Source organism: Camellia sinensis, chromosome 5, assembly GCF_055761805.1.
Source record: "Camellia sinensis isolate YWXY chromosome 5, ASM5576180v1, whole genome shotgun sequence".
NCBI lineage: Eukaryota > Viridiplantae > Streptophyta > Magnoliopsida > Ericales > Theaceae > Camellia > Camellia sinensis.
The window spans coordinates 183,165,324-183,180,429 of NC_138965.1; the positions used below are offsets into that span (position 1 = coordinate 183,165,324).

The 15,106-nt window shown below is 40.7% G+C and overlaps 2 protein-coding genes across 2 annotated transcripts; one reads left to right on the forward strand and one right to left on the reverse strand.

Annotated features, from left to right (window-relative positions):
- The first annotated feature begins 467 nt into the window (after nt 1–467).
- Nucleotides 468–1,969, forward strand: LOC145791928 (uncharacterized). Its single transcript, XM_082872382.1, has 2 exons — nt 468–1,149; nt 1,359–1,969. Exons 1-2 carry the CDS (start codon nt 468–470, stop codon nt 1,967–1,969), a joined length of 1,293 nt encoding a protein of 430 aa, XP_082728508.1.
- A 10,256-nt stretch (nt 1,970–12,225) lies between these two features.
- Nucleotides 12,226–13,731, reverse strand: LOC145791930 (uncharacterized). The gene is made up of 3 exons (XM_082872383.1): nt 13,605–13,731; nt 13,034–13,491; nt 12,226–12,927 (listed from the first exon to the last, which is right to left on the reverse strand). The coding sequence occupies exons 1-3, from the start codon at nt 13,729–13,731 to the stop codon at nt 12,226–12,228; spliced, it is 1,287 nt and encodes a 428-aa protein (XP_082728509.1).
- Nucleotides 13,732–15,106: the final 1,375 nt, after the last annotated feature.

Here is a 15,106-nt window from a genome sequence, read left to right on the forward strand (position 1 = left end):
TGATGATGGCATCAAGAAAACTGGCGCACTATTTTCATGCCCATACAATAGTTGTGTTAACCGAGTTTCCACTTAAGGTGCTTTTTGAAAAGGCAGACTTCACCGGAAGAAATTTGAAATGGGTCGTGGAATTGGGGCAGTATGATATCAAGTTCCGCCCGCGCACCGCAATCAAGGCTCAAGCTCCTGCAGACATTGTAACAGAATTTGCCCGTGGAACGCATCCAGTTTACCCGGCTGATTTGGCTGGAGCGGATTTAGCGCAGCCCATGGTTCTAGCAATAGAGACAAGTGTTGGCTCACAAGTGGGAGATGGGCGAAGAGCGACCGAACTAGAGGAGCCGAGTGACTTCTTGGAAGACGGACTCAACCAAGACAAGGAAAGAGACCAAAATGAACCGATCAGAGACTTGGAATTAAGAAGCTCCCAGAACCCCTCTGATTGTTAGAAACTGTTTATTGGCGAGATGTGGAAGCTCTTCGTCGATGGGGCATCCAACAGACATGGGGCCGGGCTGGGCATCGTACTGACTTCACCGGGTGGGCTGATTATCGAGCAGGCAATTACGTTCGGCTTCCCAGCGTCCAACAACGAGGCGGAGTATGAAGCCCTCCTCGCCGGACTAAGAAGCGCATTGAGAATGAAAGCGTTAGCTCTTATATTATTCAGCGACTCCAAGCTGGTGGTCAATCAGGTCTCAAGGGAGTATGAGGCAAGGGATGAAAGAATGGCCAAATATCAGGCGTTGGTACGCGCAGAAATCAAGAAGTTCGTCGTAATAAAGATGGAACAAATCAACCGCAAAGAAAATAACACGGCTGATGAACTGGCTGGACTTGCTTCTACTCAGACAGCTTTTCCTAACCCCTTGATGATAGAATTTTTACCTCGGCCAAGCATTGAGGAACCAGAAGTAACCGAGGTACTCTGCACCGACTTGGGTCCTTCCTGGATGGACCCCATCATCGCCTTCCTGAAAGATAGAGTTCTACCAGAAGAAAAGAAGGCGGCCAACAAGATCTGGGCCAAGTCAGAGCGATTTTGGCTCTCCCCGTCCGGAGCCTTGTATAAGAAGTCTTTTACCGGGCCATATCCGAAGTGTGTCCACCCTGCCAAGGTGGAAGCCTTCCTCTATGAGATCCATGAAGGCATCTGCGGCAGCCATACTGGGGGCAGGTCTTTGGCTTACCGAGCGATTTCTCAAAGTTACTGGTGGCCATGCATGCAGGCGGACGCGTAAAAATATGTTCGCCGGTGTGAAAAGTATCAGAAATTCGCTCACCAGATCCACCAGCCAGCGAGAGAATTACTCCCCTTACAAGTCCTTGGTTGTTCGCACTCTGGGGATTGGATATAGTGGGGCCACTCCTAGCAGCTCCAGGCAATTGCAAATTCTTCATCGCCACCACTGACTACTTCACCAAGTGGGTTGAGGCCGAGCCATTGGCGACCATAAAAGAAAAGGATGTGAAGAAGTTTGTCTGGCAAAATGTTATCACTCGCTTCGGTATACTCAAGGCCCTCGTCTCGGATAATGGCACTCAGTTCGGTGGGAAACTCTTTCGCGGATTTTACAAAGAGCTGAAGATCGAATTCTACAGTTCAACGCCGGCCTATCCTCAGTCAAATGGTCAAGCAGAGGCCTCAAACAAGACCATCCTGAACGGGCTGAAGAAGCGGCTTGACAAGGCCAAGGGGAAGTGGGCTGAAGAACTCCCTAATGTACTCTGGGCGTACCGCACTACGCCGAGACGGTCGACCGGAGAGACTCCGTTTGCCTTGGCCTATGGCATGGAAGCCGTTATCCCGCTGGAAATTGGCATGCCAACCATCCGGTCTGAAAGCTTCCAGCCAGATTTGAACAATGAAGCAGTGACATTGGAGCTAAACCTTGCCGAGGAAAGAAGGGAGCGGGCACTAATCCACATAGCGGCCTATCAACAAGAACTCTCCAAGAAATACAACTAGGCTGTGCACCCCAGGCTATTCAAGATCGGGGACTGGGTCTTAAGAAAAGTGCTGGGCAACACAGTGGTCCCTAGCGAAGGTAAGCTCGGTGCAAATTGGGAAGGACCATACAAGGTGACTGGTCTCGCTGGCAAAGGGGCATACCATCTGGAAGATTTAGATGGCAAAGCTATCCCAGACCGTGGAATGCAACCAACCTTAAGATCTTTTACTTTTAAGATGTAATTGCTTGTATTGCTTAGCTTTCTTGACCTTTAGCTTTTTGGCATTTGATGTAAGGATAGCCTTGGTTTTTGTAATGAAAAATAGCCCTCTTGTTGTTTTGTAATACATCTTTCTGTACACTGACACCGTAAGGATACCGGGCCATTACGGATGCCAAGGGCAAGGAATCCGACCTGAACGGCACCGGGCTGATTTTCTCTCGCCGGTGTAGAAGCAGACCGCACAAACAGTTGGCGTCATGACCAACCTAAATAAAATATTGGCATTTTGACCAATCCACAGGCCGAGCTGACTTTGCTCGACCAAACGATATGTTGGTGTTTTGTCCAACTGATAAGAGCCGAGCTGATTTTGCTTGGCCAAAAGAAACGTTGGCATTTTATCCAACTCAAGGGCCGAGTTGATTTTGCTCGGTCATGGTGAAATATTGGTGTTTTGCCCAATATACAGGCTGAGCTGGCTTCGCTCGGCCAGAATGAAATGTTTGGGCGTTTTCAAAACAACAAACACCGAGCTGATTTGTGCTCGTTTTACTCTAAATGTTCGCGCTCTGCCCAATTTAAGGCCGAGCTGATTTTGCTCGGCCAAACGCAAATGGCTGGGTTCCTCCGAAAACTCAAAGCGCCAAGCTGCTAGTAACGATTCGCGAACATTTAAGTCGAAGCAATTCTGATTTTAGCTCGGTGTTTTGCACGACAAAGCCGACTTACCAGTTGTGATTCATTAAAGTTTGAATAAAGAAATTTTGCACGTATCAACTGCACAGAAATAGAAGATAAATGAGCAAAAGTTCAAATTTCATTGATCAAAGAAATTGCATTACACAATGTGGGGGCCTAGCCCGGTTACATTCAAAAAATGAAAGAAAAGAAACAAAAACAAAGCAAAGGAAATGCACATCAATCTAGCTCAAGGTCAACCGTCTGCTCGGCAACCTCAACCGTTTGCTCGGGCAACCCATCCACGGCCTCATTGTCAGCACCTTCCACCGCGACGACCTCCCGATCAGCCACTTGACCTTCGACATCTTGAGATGCTTCGGGAGAAGTTTGCTCGGTTTGTTGTGCAGCGGCAGTTTCTTCCTCGGCCGCTTTCTTTGCCTCTTCAATGAGCTGATTTTGAGCGGCATTAGCGTACGCCTGCATGTAGACCGGGATATAGGCCGCAGGGGGATTCAGGAACATTTCAGCGTCTTAACCAAGGCCAACTTTTTCCACAGCAGCCTTCCAACCGCACTTGAAAAAGATGTCCTTGGTCACCTGAACCTGCCGTTCATAAGTCCTCTCGCCCTGCTCGTATCCCCGGTCTTCAGCATCCTCAACCGCCTTATCCTTTTTCTCCTTATGGGCGTCGCGCAATTTCCTCAGCTCGGCGAGATACCGAGCCTTCGTCGACTTCACGGCCCGTTGTTTGTCCTCTTCAGCCCGGTCCACCTTTTGGCTTAGGGCATCTCGCTCGGCCTCAATCGCCTCCTGCGCGGCCTTTAGCTTGGCTACCTCGGCTGTTTTGGCTTTATTCTCAGCAATGGCATTGCGCAGACTCTGCCGCACGGCGATCATGCGCTCATGGGCGAGATAGTTCTTTTGCGCGGCCTACAAACAAGTGAAAGATTGTCAGCATTAAGGAAACCGAGCAAAAAACCGAGCAAAAACTTGAAGAAAGGAGTGGAGGACTTACCAACACGATCGACTTAGCTGCCGAGCGAAGCACCTTCAGGTCGGACAGCTCATCATGCTTCTTCATGTCGGCAGGAAGGATTAGCTCCTTGGTCATGTTGAAGCTAAGGGAATAATCCTTGTCCGCATACACTGAATCGACAGCGGAGACTGCCCGGCCCTTGTACTTGATCTCGGGTGACAAGACCAGGGGGGAGGTTGGACTCTTGGATGGCCCAGTTGGTTGTTGCTCGGTCTGGTCCCCTAGCTCGGTGGAGGCATGTTCGGCGGAGTCCTCATCAAGAAGGTGCTGCTCTGTCTGGTCTTTCCTCGATCTTTTCTTCGACCGACCAGTTGATTGTTCGCTGGTAAGAGCCAGCACAGCCCCCTTCTTTTGCCCGGTAGGAGTGGAAGATGTTCCCCCGGTTGCCTTCGGTGGTTGGGACTCGCTTTCCTCACCGGTGATCATGGACTTGATTGCCCGAATTTTTGCCATTTCTTGCTCGGTGGTGAGAGGAACAAGTTTAATCGGTGGAAGATTTGGATTTGGATCTGGTTCTGGGGATGGCGCACTAAGAAAGTCGGTGACCGGGCTTTTGCGCGGCGCCTTGTAGTTGTAGGTCGGTTCGAAGCCGAGCAATTTGGGAGATTCACGCTCCTCGGCGGGATGACGCAGCAGAACTCTGATGGCTTCCTAGTTGGCGCGGTAGTAGTCCTCTGCCAAGTGTTTGTAATCTGCAAAAAGAAGACAAGTGTTAGACAGGCATAGAGAGAAACCAATGCAGGAAAAAGATAGTGCGGTTAGCCGAGCTACTCACCAGCACTGACAAAATCTTTCCTAATATACCAGCCCGGTATGGGCGCCTCGGTGTCCTCGTAGCGACTGGACACCCACAAGAAGTCTTCATCGTTGGTCTCCTTGTCCGGGTTGTCCTCAATGAGTTTTGCCTCAGCCCTTCTTTACCTTTAGGTACCAGCAAAACCCACATTTATTCTTGCTGAGGCTGTATTGATGAAATATCTCGGCGAGGCCGAGATTAAGACCGAGCCTCCTGTTTAGCTCGGCCACGCCATTTATTATCTTGTATGTGTTGTTTGACACTTGGGTTGGATAAAGCCTTGTCTGCCTCAAAATTTCGCAGATCAAGGGTTGGACTGGGAAGCGAAGTCCTCCTTCGACTATGGACACGACCGTGAAGGGGCACCGGTCTAGGTCGCCCCAAGGGGTATCTCCCTTCTTGGCCAGCTCTAAAATGACATCGTCTGGAATGTTGTACTCCCTACGAAACTCGGCTAGAGCACCGGGCGAGCTCACCATAAATCGGTACTTCCCCATTTATCTCGGTTTTATTCGGTGATTTAATTTGTATCTCGGTGAAAAATTTTGGTATATTTGCTCGGACTTTGAGCTCCACCAGTGATAGTTCTGGACTGGCCTGGTCGGTTCTAGTTTGTTCTGCATTGTTAAGAAACAAGTCCAAGGGTTAGCACGACATAAATTGCACAGCTTCAATGTGGATTTTTTAGCTCGGTGAAGGGTTTTTAGGGTGTTTGACCGGTTCGACCCTATCTCGGCTAGACAACTTGGCCAATTTGGCCTTCCTAGTTCGATTTTGTCTCCCTATTTTCAACTCGGTCAAGGCCTAAGAAGAGAACTCGAACAAGCTTTAGCTCGGTTCAGTCGTATAAACGGATGTCATTGAATATTTAGCTCGGTCAAGGCCCCAAGTAGAGACCTCGAACAAGTTTTAGCTCGGTTAAGTCCGATTTGCGGATCTAAATTAATATCTAGCTCGGTTCTGTCCAGTGTTCATCCAGTTCATCCTAAATTCAAGGCCCATTCATTCGAGCTAAGGAGAAGTAGGGGCTCGAAGGCCCCATTCATTCCTACAGTTCCAGTTTTTCTAGGGTATATCATCTTTGGTCTAAAGGGGAGGGGGACTGTTGTGATCCCAACACCCCCAAGCGAAGAACACGAAGAACAGTGGCTAAAAAATAAAGAACTCGAAGAACTCGAGTACGAAAGTACAAATGAAGGATGAAAAAACTTACCAAAAGCAGATGCGAAGCAAAGTAGGCCTCACAAGCTTGAGTACGGCTTCTACAGGAGCGAGAATGGATGAATGTGGAGATGGAGGCTTGGAGGGGACGATTGGGAAGCTTGGGTGCTAGGGTTTTGCTTGGAAAGAAAGTAAATAGTGAGGGTGCAAATGACCCTTCGTTTGTGCATAAAAAAGGGAGAAAAAACCAAACGGCTGCGCCGTTTGAATTTCGCGCATGAAAAGACAACTTTGGGGCTGCACGGGGCCAATGGGATGAAGCCACGTGGCATCGAAAGGACGGCTGTCAGTACGGTTGTACGACCCTTGACAAAACTGCTGAAGCAATGACCGACCAAATGGGATAGCTCGGTAACGGCTTCGAAGCCGATCACGCTTGGCTTGGTACTGGCGCAACTAGAGGACCGTTAGCTCGGCCATGGTGGTAACCCCAATCACGATTAGCTCGAATGGGATTAAGGGGCAATTGAGAGGGGAGATTTGGACCGGACTGTACGGCCGAGCTACGGTAACGCAGGTTGGTCAAAATCTCACGGTGCCGAGCTGTGTTCTCAGTTGGCGCGGCCCGGACCTGTCGTATACATCCGAAGGGATTGGTCGACCAAGCGTGGATTGAGGCCTGACCGAGCTAAGACTGGGAAGGCATTCGGCTGGACGCGCAGTGATTTGAGGTGACCGAGCTAAGGCAGCCCGGGATAGACTCAGGGCGAGGCGAGGGTCGGCATGCCACCAACCCGTCAGCCGAGATGGCCCAGCTTCATATAACCAAGAATGAAGGTAGAACGGGGAAAGGCCGGCATGCCTCGCGGCCGGTCAACCAGGACTGACCGGTCCTACGCAGCTCGGCCATGAGCATCACACTCTTGCCCCTTGTCAAGGGACAGGTCGGCGATACATAGCTCGATTTTGTTATCTGTGGTGGCAATTCTCCACAAGGAATAGGTTGGTCGCGGTACTCCGGTTGAGTGTGTCACCTGGGCCAATGGCGTGAGGGAGAGGAAATCTGCTCCAAGCACGCGTCAATACCGTTTGGCAGTTCTGCGTGTACTGGTAGGGGGACTAGGCCTTTACACGTGTAAGGTGGTGAGAGGCGAGCACTGCCACCTGTCCAGGGAAGGACAACAGAGGTAGTGCGCGCACAATCTTGAGGCTGCATGGCCAGCCTAGAAAGAGAGGTGGAAGATGAACGTTAGAGGTAAGCAATTTGTGCCATCTGAAACACGCTCTCTCTCTAATAGCCTTCTTCTTCCTCAAGTGATCTGACTTGATCGTCAGAGAGTCTATCCGGCACACCACTGCCGGGCAGCTCACCGTTCTCTGTGTTGCCAAGTTAGACGCCGTCACGTGAAGCTTGGAATCCAAAGAGTACGGAAAGCAGTGAATATTTCGCCCCCGTACATATATATATATATATATATATCTTATTACACATTTTCATATGAAATATATAATTTTTTAAAATTCTGAACATTTGTCTAAAGATATGTTAACAAGATTCATCATCAAAGTCATCTTTGATTGGATTAGTAAATTTGATTAAGTCAAGACTAGAGTAGGCTGAATCAACAATTGAAAGATTGTAGTTTTTTTTTTTTTTTGTTTGCTTGTTACCTATGATATACTTTTATAATTTCTATTAATTTGAGTCATACTCAAAATTAAATTAGTTCATAACAAAAGTAAATATAATTGAGATCATTTCAATTCATTATAAAATACAATAAAGCTTCATGACCGATGTATAGTCAAAAGCACCAGAAAACCTCACAATCAAGACCATTTAAGCTCGTAACCAACCATTACAATTACTACAAAACCTCATAATTAAGCATCAGCATGAGGTGATTCATAACTATAATCACAAACTTTCTTAACTACAACCTATGGTTCACACTTTTTAAATATTATTTATTATAGAATTTTTCTTTGATGCTATTGGGCATGATTATTTTTTGTTTCCATTTATTCATAGTTTATCAACTTAAAATTTAAATTCATATGTTTAAATAGTTGTATTAAAACCAACATTAATATATAAAATAAAAAAAAGTAGGTTATTTGACAACATTTTTTAAGTTTCAGCTTAAAAAGCTTAAAATAAACACAGTAGGCAAATGCTTCTAAGTTGGATTTAGATGTTGTTTTTAAGCTAGACTTAGATTTTTTTTGTTTTCTTTTTCAAGTTAGCTTTGATAAATTTAAAATCAAGGAGACTTATGTGCATCCTAATAAATGAACTTATAATTAGTGGCATTTTAAATAAAAATGTTTGTTAGTTTTTAGTGACAGTTTGAAAATTTTATCAAAAAAAGTCGCTAATTGTCAATTTTGAGGGATAGATTTGGAAATTTGTTACAAAAAGCGTCACTAATTTTTAATTTTTAGTGATAGATTTAAAAAATTGTCACAGAAAATGTTACCAATTATTGATTTTTAGTGATAGATTTAAAAAACTATCACAAAAGTCGTGACGATTTTAATGGGACCAACTTTCAACAACGAATTGATAGGACTTCATTCTTATTAAGTGCAATTATTAGAAACTGCTGGTAATTTATCTTAAAATGAAACCCTTTTTAGGTAGAAACAAACATGTTCATTAGGTGGTTTTCTTGTCTTTCTATGGGTGGTTTTCTTGTCTTTCTATGGATGGTTTACGCATAAAAATGAAGGCTACAAAATTGAGTAACAAAAAACATAGATAAATTACAGTAACTTCTCTTAAGATTTGAAAAAAATATAATAAATTTTACAGTTTTGACATAATTATATTACACTTCTTTAAATGTTCCATTCACATAATACTTAACCCCCTTATCATCGAACATGAAAAAAAAAAAAAAATCATTTTCATCAATAATTCATTAATTATATAAATAAAAAATGATGATATCTCATTTTACATTGAAATATATATATATATATATATATATGTATGTATTTATTCTTGTGTTTTCACATCATTTTATTATTTATTTTTAGTTTAACTAAAGGAGAGGCCGGTGTGATTATGTTAAAACTATGAGACTTATTGTATTTTCTTTAAATTTTAAAAATAATCAGTATAATTTACTTAAAAAATAAATAAAATGCATTTGATGCCGAAATTCTTTTAATATGGTCCACATTCAAATTGATTAGGGGTGTCACTAGCATTTGTTTAGGCATCTAACCTCTCATAGTCTTAAAATGTCTTTTTCCCCTTTTTTGGTAGGTGACATGCCATCTTCTCCAACTTGCTCTCAAAGTGTCAAATATTGTTTTACTATCATCCTATCGTATTTATTCAAGTCTTTTTATAATGTCCTAATCCCTTAATACAATTTTAAAAAGAATTAAAAAAATTTTGAAACAATCTTCTGCCAATTATTTGGGGGCTTTATTGCTGATAATTTTCAGAGTGATATAATAGAGCTTTGCAATTCTTATGCTAGGTTTTGTTTGAATCTTCAATTTATTTTTTGAGAGAAAGGGGAAAAAAAAAAAGAAATTAAATTAACAAATTATAATCAACAATAACAAACAAAAGGAACTTAGAGACTCAATAATGAAACATATATAGTATTACTGTAAATAGATTGTTACAAAATTTTGGTGTTCAAGAATTGCCTTGATATTCCAATATGAGAAAAAAAAAAAAGAAAAAAAAAATTGTTTTGATATAGTTTTGTATGATTTTGTTGTAGTTCTATGCTATTTGAAAAAAATAAAATAAAATCTTTACAGAGACTTGGTTGCTAAACAAACCAAAGATGTTCAACTATTGTAAATCAAAAATTTCAAAATTGTTCAAACAATTAAGACAAAACATGACTAGTTTCAACAACTTTGATTCATTAAATTGATATATTCTATCATTGTCTACTGTACAAACTAAACATATTTGGTCGTAGACAATCGAATAGAACTAAAAAATAAATAAATAATAAAAGAAAGTCCTAAATGAAGAAGTCCTCTTCCCTCCCAACCCAACTCCTTCCTCCCTCCCTCCCTACCCCCTCCTCACTCCCGTCACCTTACCCCATCACTCCTTTTCATAGTTCTAAATCGCGGTATCGGGTAACGTAACGGTATCGATCGCGGACTATCGGTATCGGTAGTATCGACCGGTACGTAGCGGGTATCGGGCGTCGCGGCTGTGAAATTTCAAAAATCATTAGCAATCCATCTAAAACTCAATTTTATGCATTTTTTGACTCTTTTAGCCTTAATTTATCACATTTTAATCAAAATTTTGATATGTAGAGGCACTTTCTTGACTCATTTTCAACTACATGATATGTATTAATTTTAGTCTCAACCTTTTATTTTGCATATATGTTAAACTTTTAATATAAAATTGATGTGGAAATATTTTTTTACTTATTTTCAACAATGAAATACTTCCACATGCACAACAAATTAATAAGAGAAAGAGGGACATGAAAATAAATCATTTGTTTCAGTCATAATCGCATACAAACAATCTACTACAAATCAACAACTCTAAAACTTAGTAATAAAAAGAATTACACGGTGGTACAGAAGAATCTCCATATCTCACATCACTTTGATCATCACTATGACTTGGTTGGCCTATTTCTCCATATTGATATTCATGGTAGTAGTTATTGAAAGTGCATTGATCATAAGTAGTGTTGTTGCTGCCACTGCTACTTGATTGTTGTTGTGTCACTACAAGCCCCCCTGTACCATAATTGAAACCCTCTATATATGGATGTTGATGAGGTTGTTGAGAGTAGTTCCAATTTTCCATATAAGGTGGTTGATAGATGTGTTGTGGTGGTTGACTTGGAGGAGGGTAATAAGGATATGGTACTTGGCATATTGGTTGCCAATGTTGAGTTCCCCTTCCATCTTCTTGTCTAACTCCGAGATGTCCAAATTGATTTATAAGGTCACGATGACCATAAATATCATCAATATGTCGTGAACGCCCAAATGATGCTTCTACATCAGGAGTAGAAATAGAATGTTGTCGTTGCTGTGTAGAATCCCTGTTCCAATCATGATCAATATGATGAGTACTGCGTCTACAACCATGTGCAGAACCTGCAGACTCCCATTGCCCACCACTACCACCACCTGTTGGAGGACGACTGCCATCACTATCATCTCCACTACCACTAGATGGACTCAAACCGCGACCCTCACTAGAGCCACTTCCAGTAGACCTTGCTCTTTGATGGTGTTGAGGTACTTGGCTACTAGTTGCATGATCTCCCTCATCATCATCATCATCATCATCATCATCATCATCAACAATCAACCAACCTGAGTTATCTTCATCATCCAAGACTGCATGTTCTCTCTCTTGAAGCCATGGAGTTAATAGATCATCTTCTTCAAATATGTGGTCAAGATTGATGGGGTTAAAAGATTCCTCTCTATCATCTTGGCTTTTTCGTGTTGCATGTCTGATCTTTAGCCTCATATTGTAATACACATAAACAAGTTTATTTAATTTTTTATACTTGAACCGATTCCTTGTCTTTGTATGTATCAGGCTAAATGTACTCCAATTGCGCTCACAATTAGAAGAAGACGTGGTTTGGCTCAATACTCTCACAGCCACTTTTTGGAGTGCCGGAGCCGATGTACCATAATCGATCCACCATTCAGCTATATACAAATCAATCAAATATTAGTGATTATGTTATAATTTGATATAGAAGTGTTGACAATGTAACAATAATATATAATTAAAATAGTTAATAGTTCATTGAGTATATAATAATTACCAGGATTTGTTACTTTCACTGCTCTTTGTGCTAACACAGCACCAAAAGAATCTTCTTTATTACAAAATAAAGAGATCTGCAATGAACAAAAGGCAATAAGCAGTTTTACAAACACAATTCACAAGTCAAATAATAAGTTATCAATTTAACTAATATTAAATAATGACTAACTTGGTTTATCGCCTGTAGTTGCTCGTTTAAATCTGGTAGAAGTCTCGAAATCACATTTCTAACTCCACTCATCACTTCTCGATGATTAGAAAAGTGCTCCCCATACTAGAATATGGGATTTAAAAAATAACCTACGCTCAAATATAAAATAATAATAAAAGTGAGACAAGAAACACATAATTTATAATTTAAATAAATTAAAAATTACTTACCAGCAGCATGCAAGTCCGTGTGTAGTTGGAAAGCCCATCGATTATCAATAATCTTCCAATAATCTACATAATAGCGACAATTTTGTTTGATGGCCAACTTTGCTCTATCCATGGCTTCATATATAAAACCCATTGTGGGCTTTTCATCCCCATCTACAAGTATAAGCACCTTTAGAAGTGGTTCTTGAACTTTTAATACATCTGCCACCTTAGTCCTTTACTTTGTATAATTTTTTTCGCTTCTTTTGCATCATCCTTTTTGGACCATTTCCTGTGCTTCCATTCTTGAGAATGAAACATATCCTGTAATGCAGTCTTATGTTTAACAATGCTTTCCAAAGTAATGAAATTGGTGGCAAAGCGTGTGATGATAGAACGTAACAACTCTCTATCTCCTGTGAATCTCTTCATGAAATCAACGACCCAATTGGAGTTGTAAATAAATCGTGTGATTACTTTTGCACAATCCAACACCTTTGCTACACTTTTTTTCTTCCCAATATCCTCTAACATAAGATCAATACAATGAGCTGCACATCCTGTCCAATACAGATTCTCCCTTTTTTGCATGAGTTTGTAACCAGCAGCCTTTATCGCAGTTTCATTATCAGTTACGATTTGCACAACATATTCTTCTCCAATTTCATCCACTACCTTGTCCATGAGGCCCAAGTAATAATCAGCTGTCCTACTAGGTACATTAGTTACATCCACAGACTTTTGAAAAATTGTTCCACGATTGCTATACACAAGAAAATTAACAATGTGCTTTCTTGTGGGCCCAGACCATCCATCACACATAATTGTAACACCTCTCTGAGCCCAACTAGATTTATGAGATTTTATCCAATTTTGTAAAGCTTCATACTCCATTGGTAAATACACTTCAGTTACCTGTTTAATAATAAATAACAAACAAAAACTATTAACAAGCATCTTAATAATTTATTTATTTTTAAACATAGATAGAGTTTTTTCAAACTTTAAGTTAGAGGCTTACTTCATAAGAAGTAGGTAGCTTTGTTCCTCTTCCAACCTCTCTTGCAGTATCCAACATTGGTTCTAGCCATTTAGAATTAACAACATTAGTAGGCACTAGAGTGAACAATGCAAACTGGCTAACTGCTCTTCCTAATTTTTTCTTTGCTTCTTTCAAGAATCTAAAGGAGAGTTTGGATTGTTTGTTGCCTTTGGTCCTATGAAGATTCACATCTATGTCTAATAATTGAACTTCTGGAGAGGATGTATCAATCCATTTCCTACCTGTACTAGTCTCACGAACACTATGACTTCGCCGAGCAAAACCAGGAGGTGGTGCAACCTCAATATCACTAGCCCTATTTTGTCGGGCCATAACCATTTCTAAGTCCTCCTCATCATTTTCATCATCATTACACTGACTGGCTCTAATATGTTCTGTCAATTCCTCATTCATCTTCCTTTTGTCAAGCTTTTTCCCTTATAATTATTCAAATGATCCATCATTAGTGTTCGAACTTCACCACTGACATTAGCACAAGGTGCGACTTGACCTTTCATATGGGCCAAATGTTGCTTCAACCTAGTTATACCACCATTTAGCTCTTTTCCACAAAATTTACACCTAATTTTATGCCTATTATTTTCTAGTGGAATTCCAAATTTCCAACCAATATCATCACTTGGAAGTTTTCCACTAGAACCAGCTTCGTGCGCCATTATAACTTTCAATTATCTACAATAACAGTTTTCAATTAACAAATATTGTAATTCGAATTTAGTTAGTAATAATAATGCATTTAAAATAAAAATAAAAAAATCTAAAATATTAAACATCTTTACTTAACAATTAAACCTCTTTAAAAAAATCTGACAGATTAAACCTCTATAAAAATAATCTGATATAAAAATAATCTGAAATAAAAAGATTTGACAAATTAAAAAATCTAAAATAATAAAAAAATCTGAAATAAAAATCTGACAGATTAAATCTCTTTAAATAATATATATAAAAAATATATATATATTGAGCATATGTTCATTTAAAATATATATAAAAAATATTTTTATATATAAAAAATTATATTCTATGCTGATAATATATATATATATATATATAATTATGGAAAAACAAACCTGCTCTTGAATTGTAAAATTATGAGTTCTATTCACCTTCTGAACTTATGTGCATTTAAAATTATATAAAAAATTGCTCCTGAATTCTATTCAACCTCAATAATATATATAAAAAATTATGTGCATTTAAAAAAATAACCACAGAAAAAAAAATTATAAACAAACCGAACCAAACACAACTTAAAAAGCAAAACTATGACTTCTTGACCCAAAATAAAAAAAACAGAGCATCATATTATGGTGAGAGAACAAACAGAGCATGAGTGAGAGAACAAACCTTCAACGAAGAAGCTTGAAATCGGTGATGGATTTGGTTCGATTCGATGCTTCTCCCTGCAGGCTGCAACACTTTACAAGATCGATGCCCTGGGAGATGGATTTGGGTTTGATTGAGGAGTTGGGTTTGGTCCGATTGAGTTTTTCTTCAGAGGTTTGTAACACATTTATGGTGTCCGTCCGTGAGTCTGTGTATGTATTATTGTCCGTGAGTCTGTGTATGTATTCCGTGAGTCCGTGAGTCTGAGTTTTTCTTCAGAGGTTTGGTCATTTTGCTTTATTTTTGCAGGTACTTTGGTCCATTATTTTTTCTTTTGCAGGTGCTTTTGCTTTATTTTTTCTTTTCCTTCAGGTGCTTTGCTTTGCTTTTCCTCCAGGTGATTTGCTTTGCTTTTCTCAATTGTTTTTGCAGGTCTTAAGGATACTGTGCTTTGCTTTGCTCAGTAGCCACACTCATACATACACAAGACACCGTGCTTTGCTCGTTTTTCAGCCGTATCGGCATGTATCGGACAACAAATCGCTTACGTATCGGATTCAGCCCGATACGTATCGGGAATCGGCCGCTACAAACGTGAAATTCAGTCTCGCCGGTATACCGGTGAGTATCCGACTCGGCCCTACCATTTTTCGGTACGAACCAGCCAGCACAGCACGTACCGGCCGATATTTAGAACCTTGC

Coding starts and splice junctions, on each gene's coding strand:
- LOC145791928 (XM_082872382.1), top strand. CDS start 468: ATGTGGAAGCTCTTCGTCGATGGGGCATCCAACAGACATGGGGCCGGG. Junction 1,150..1,358: donor CCTCTATGAGATCCATGAAG/GCATCTGCGGCA, acceptor GATTGGATATAG/TGGGGCCACTCCTAGCAGCT.
- LOC145791930 (XM_082872383.1), bottom strand. CDS start 13,731: ATGGCGCACGAAGCTGGTTCTAGTGGAAAACTTCCAAGTGATGATATT. Junction 13,492..13,604: donor TGGAAAAGAGCTAAATGGTG/GTATAACTAGGT, acceptor AATAATTATAAG/GGAAAAAGCTTGACAAAAGG. Junction 12,928..13,033: donor AGCTACCTACTTCTTATGAA/GTAAGCCTCTAA, acceptor ATTATTAAACAG/GTAACTGAAGTGTATTTACC.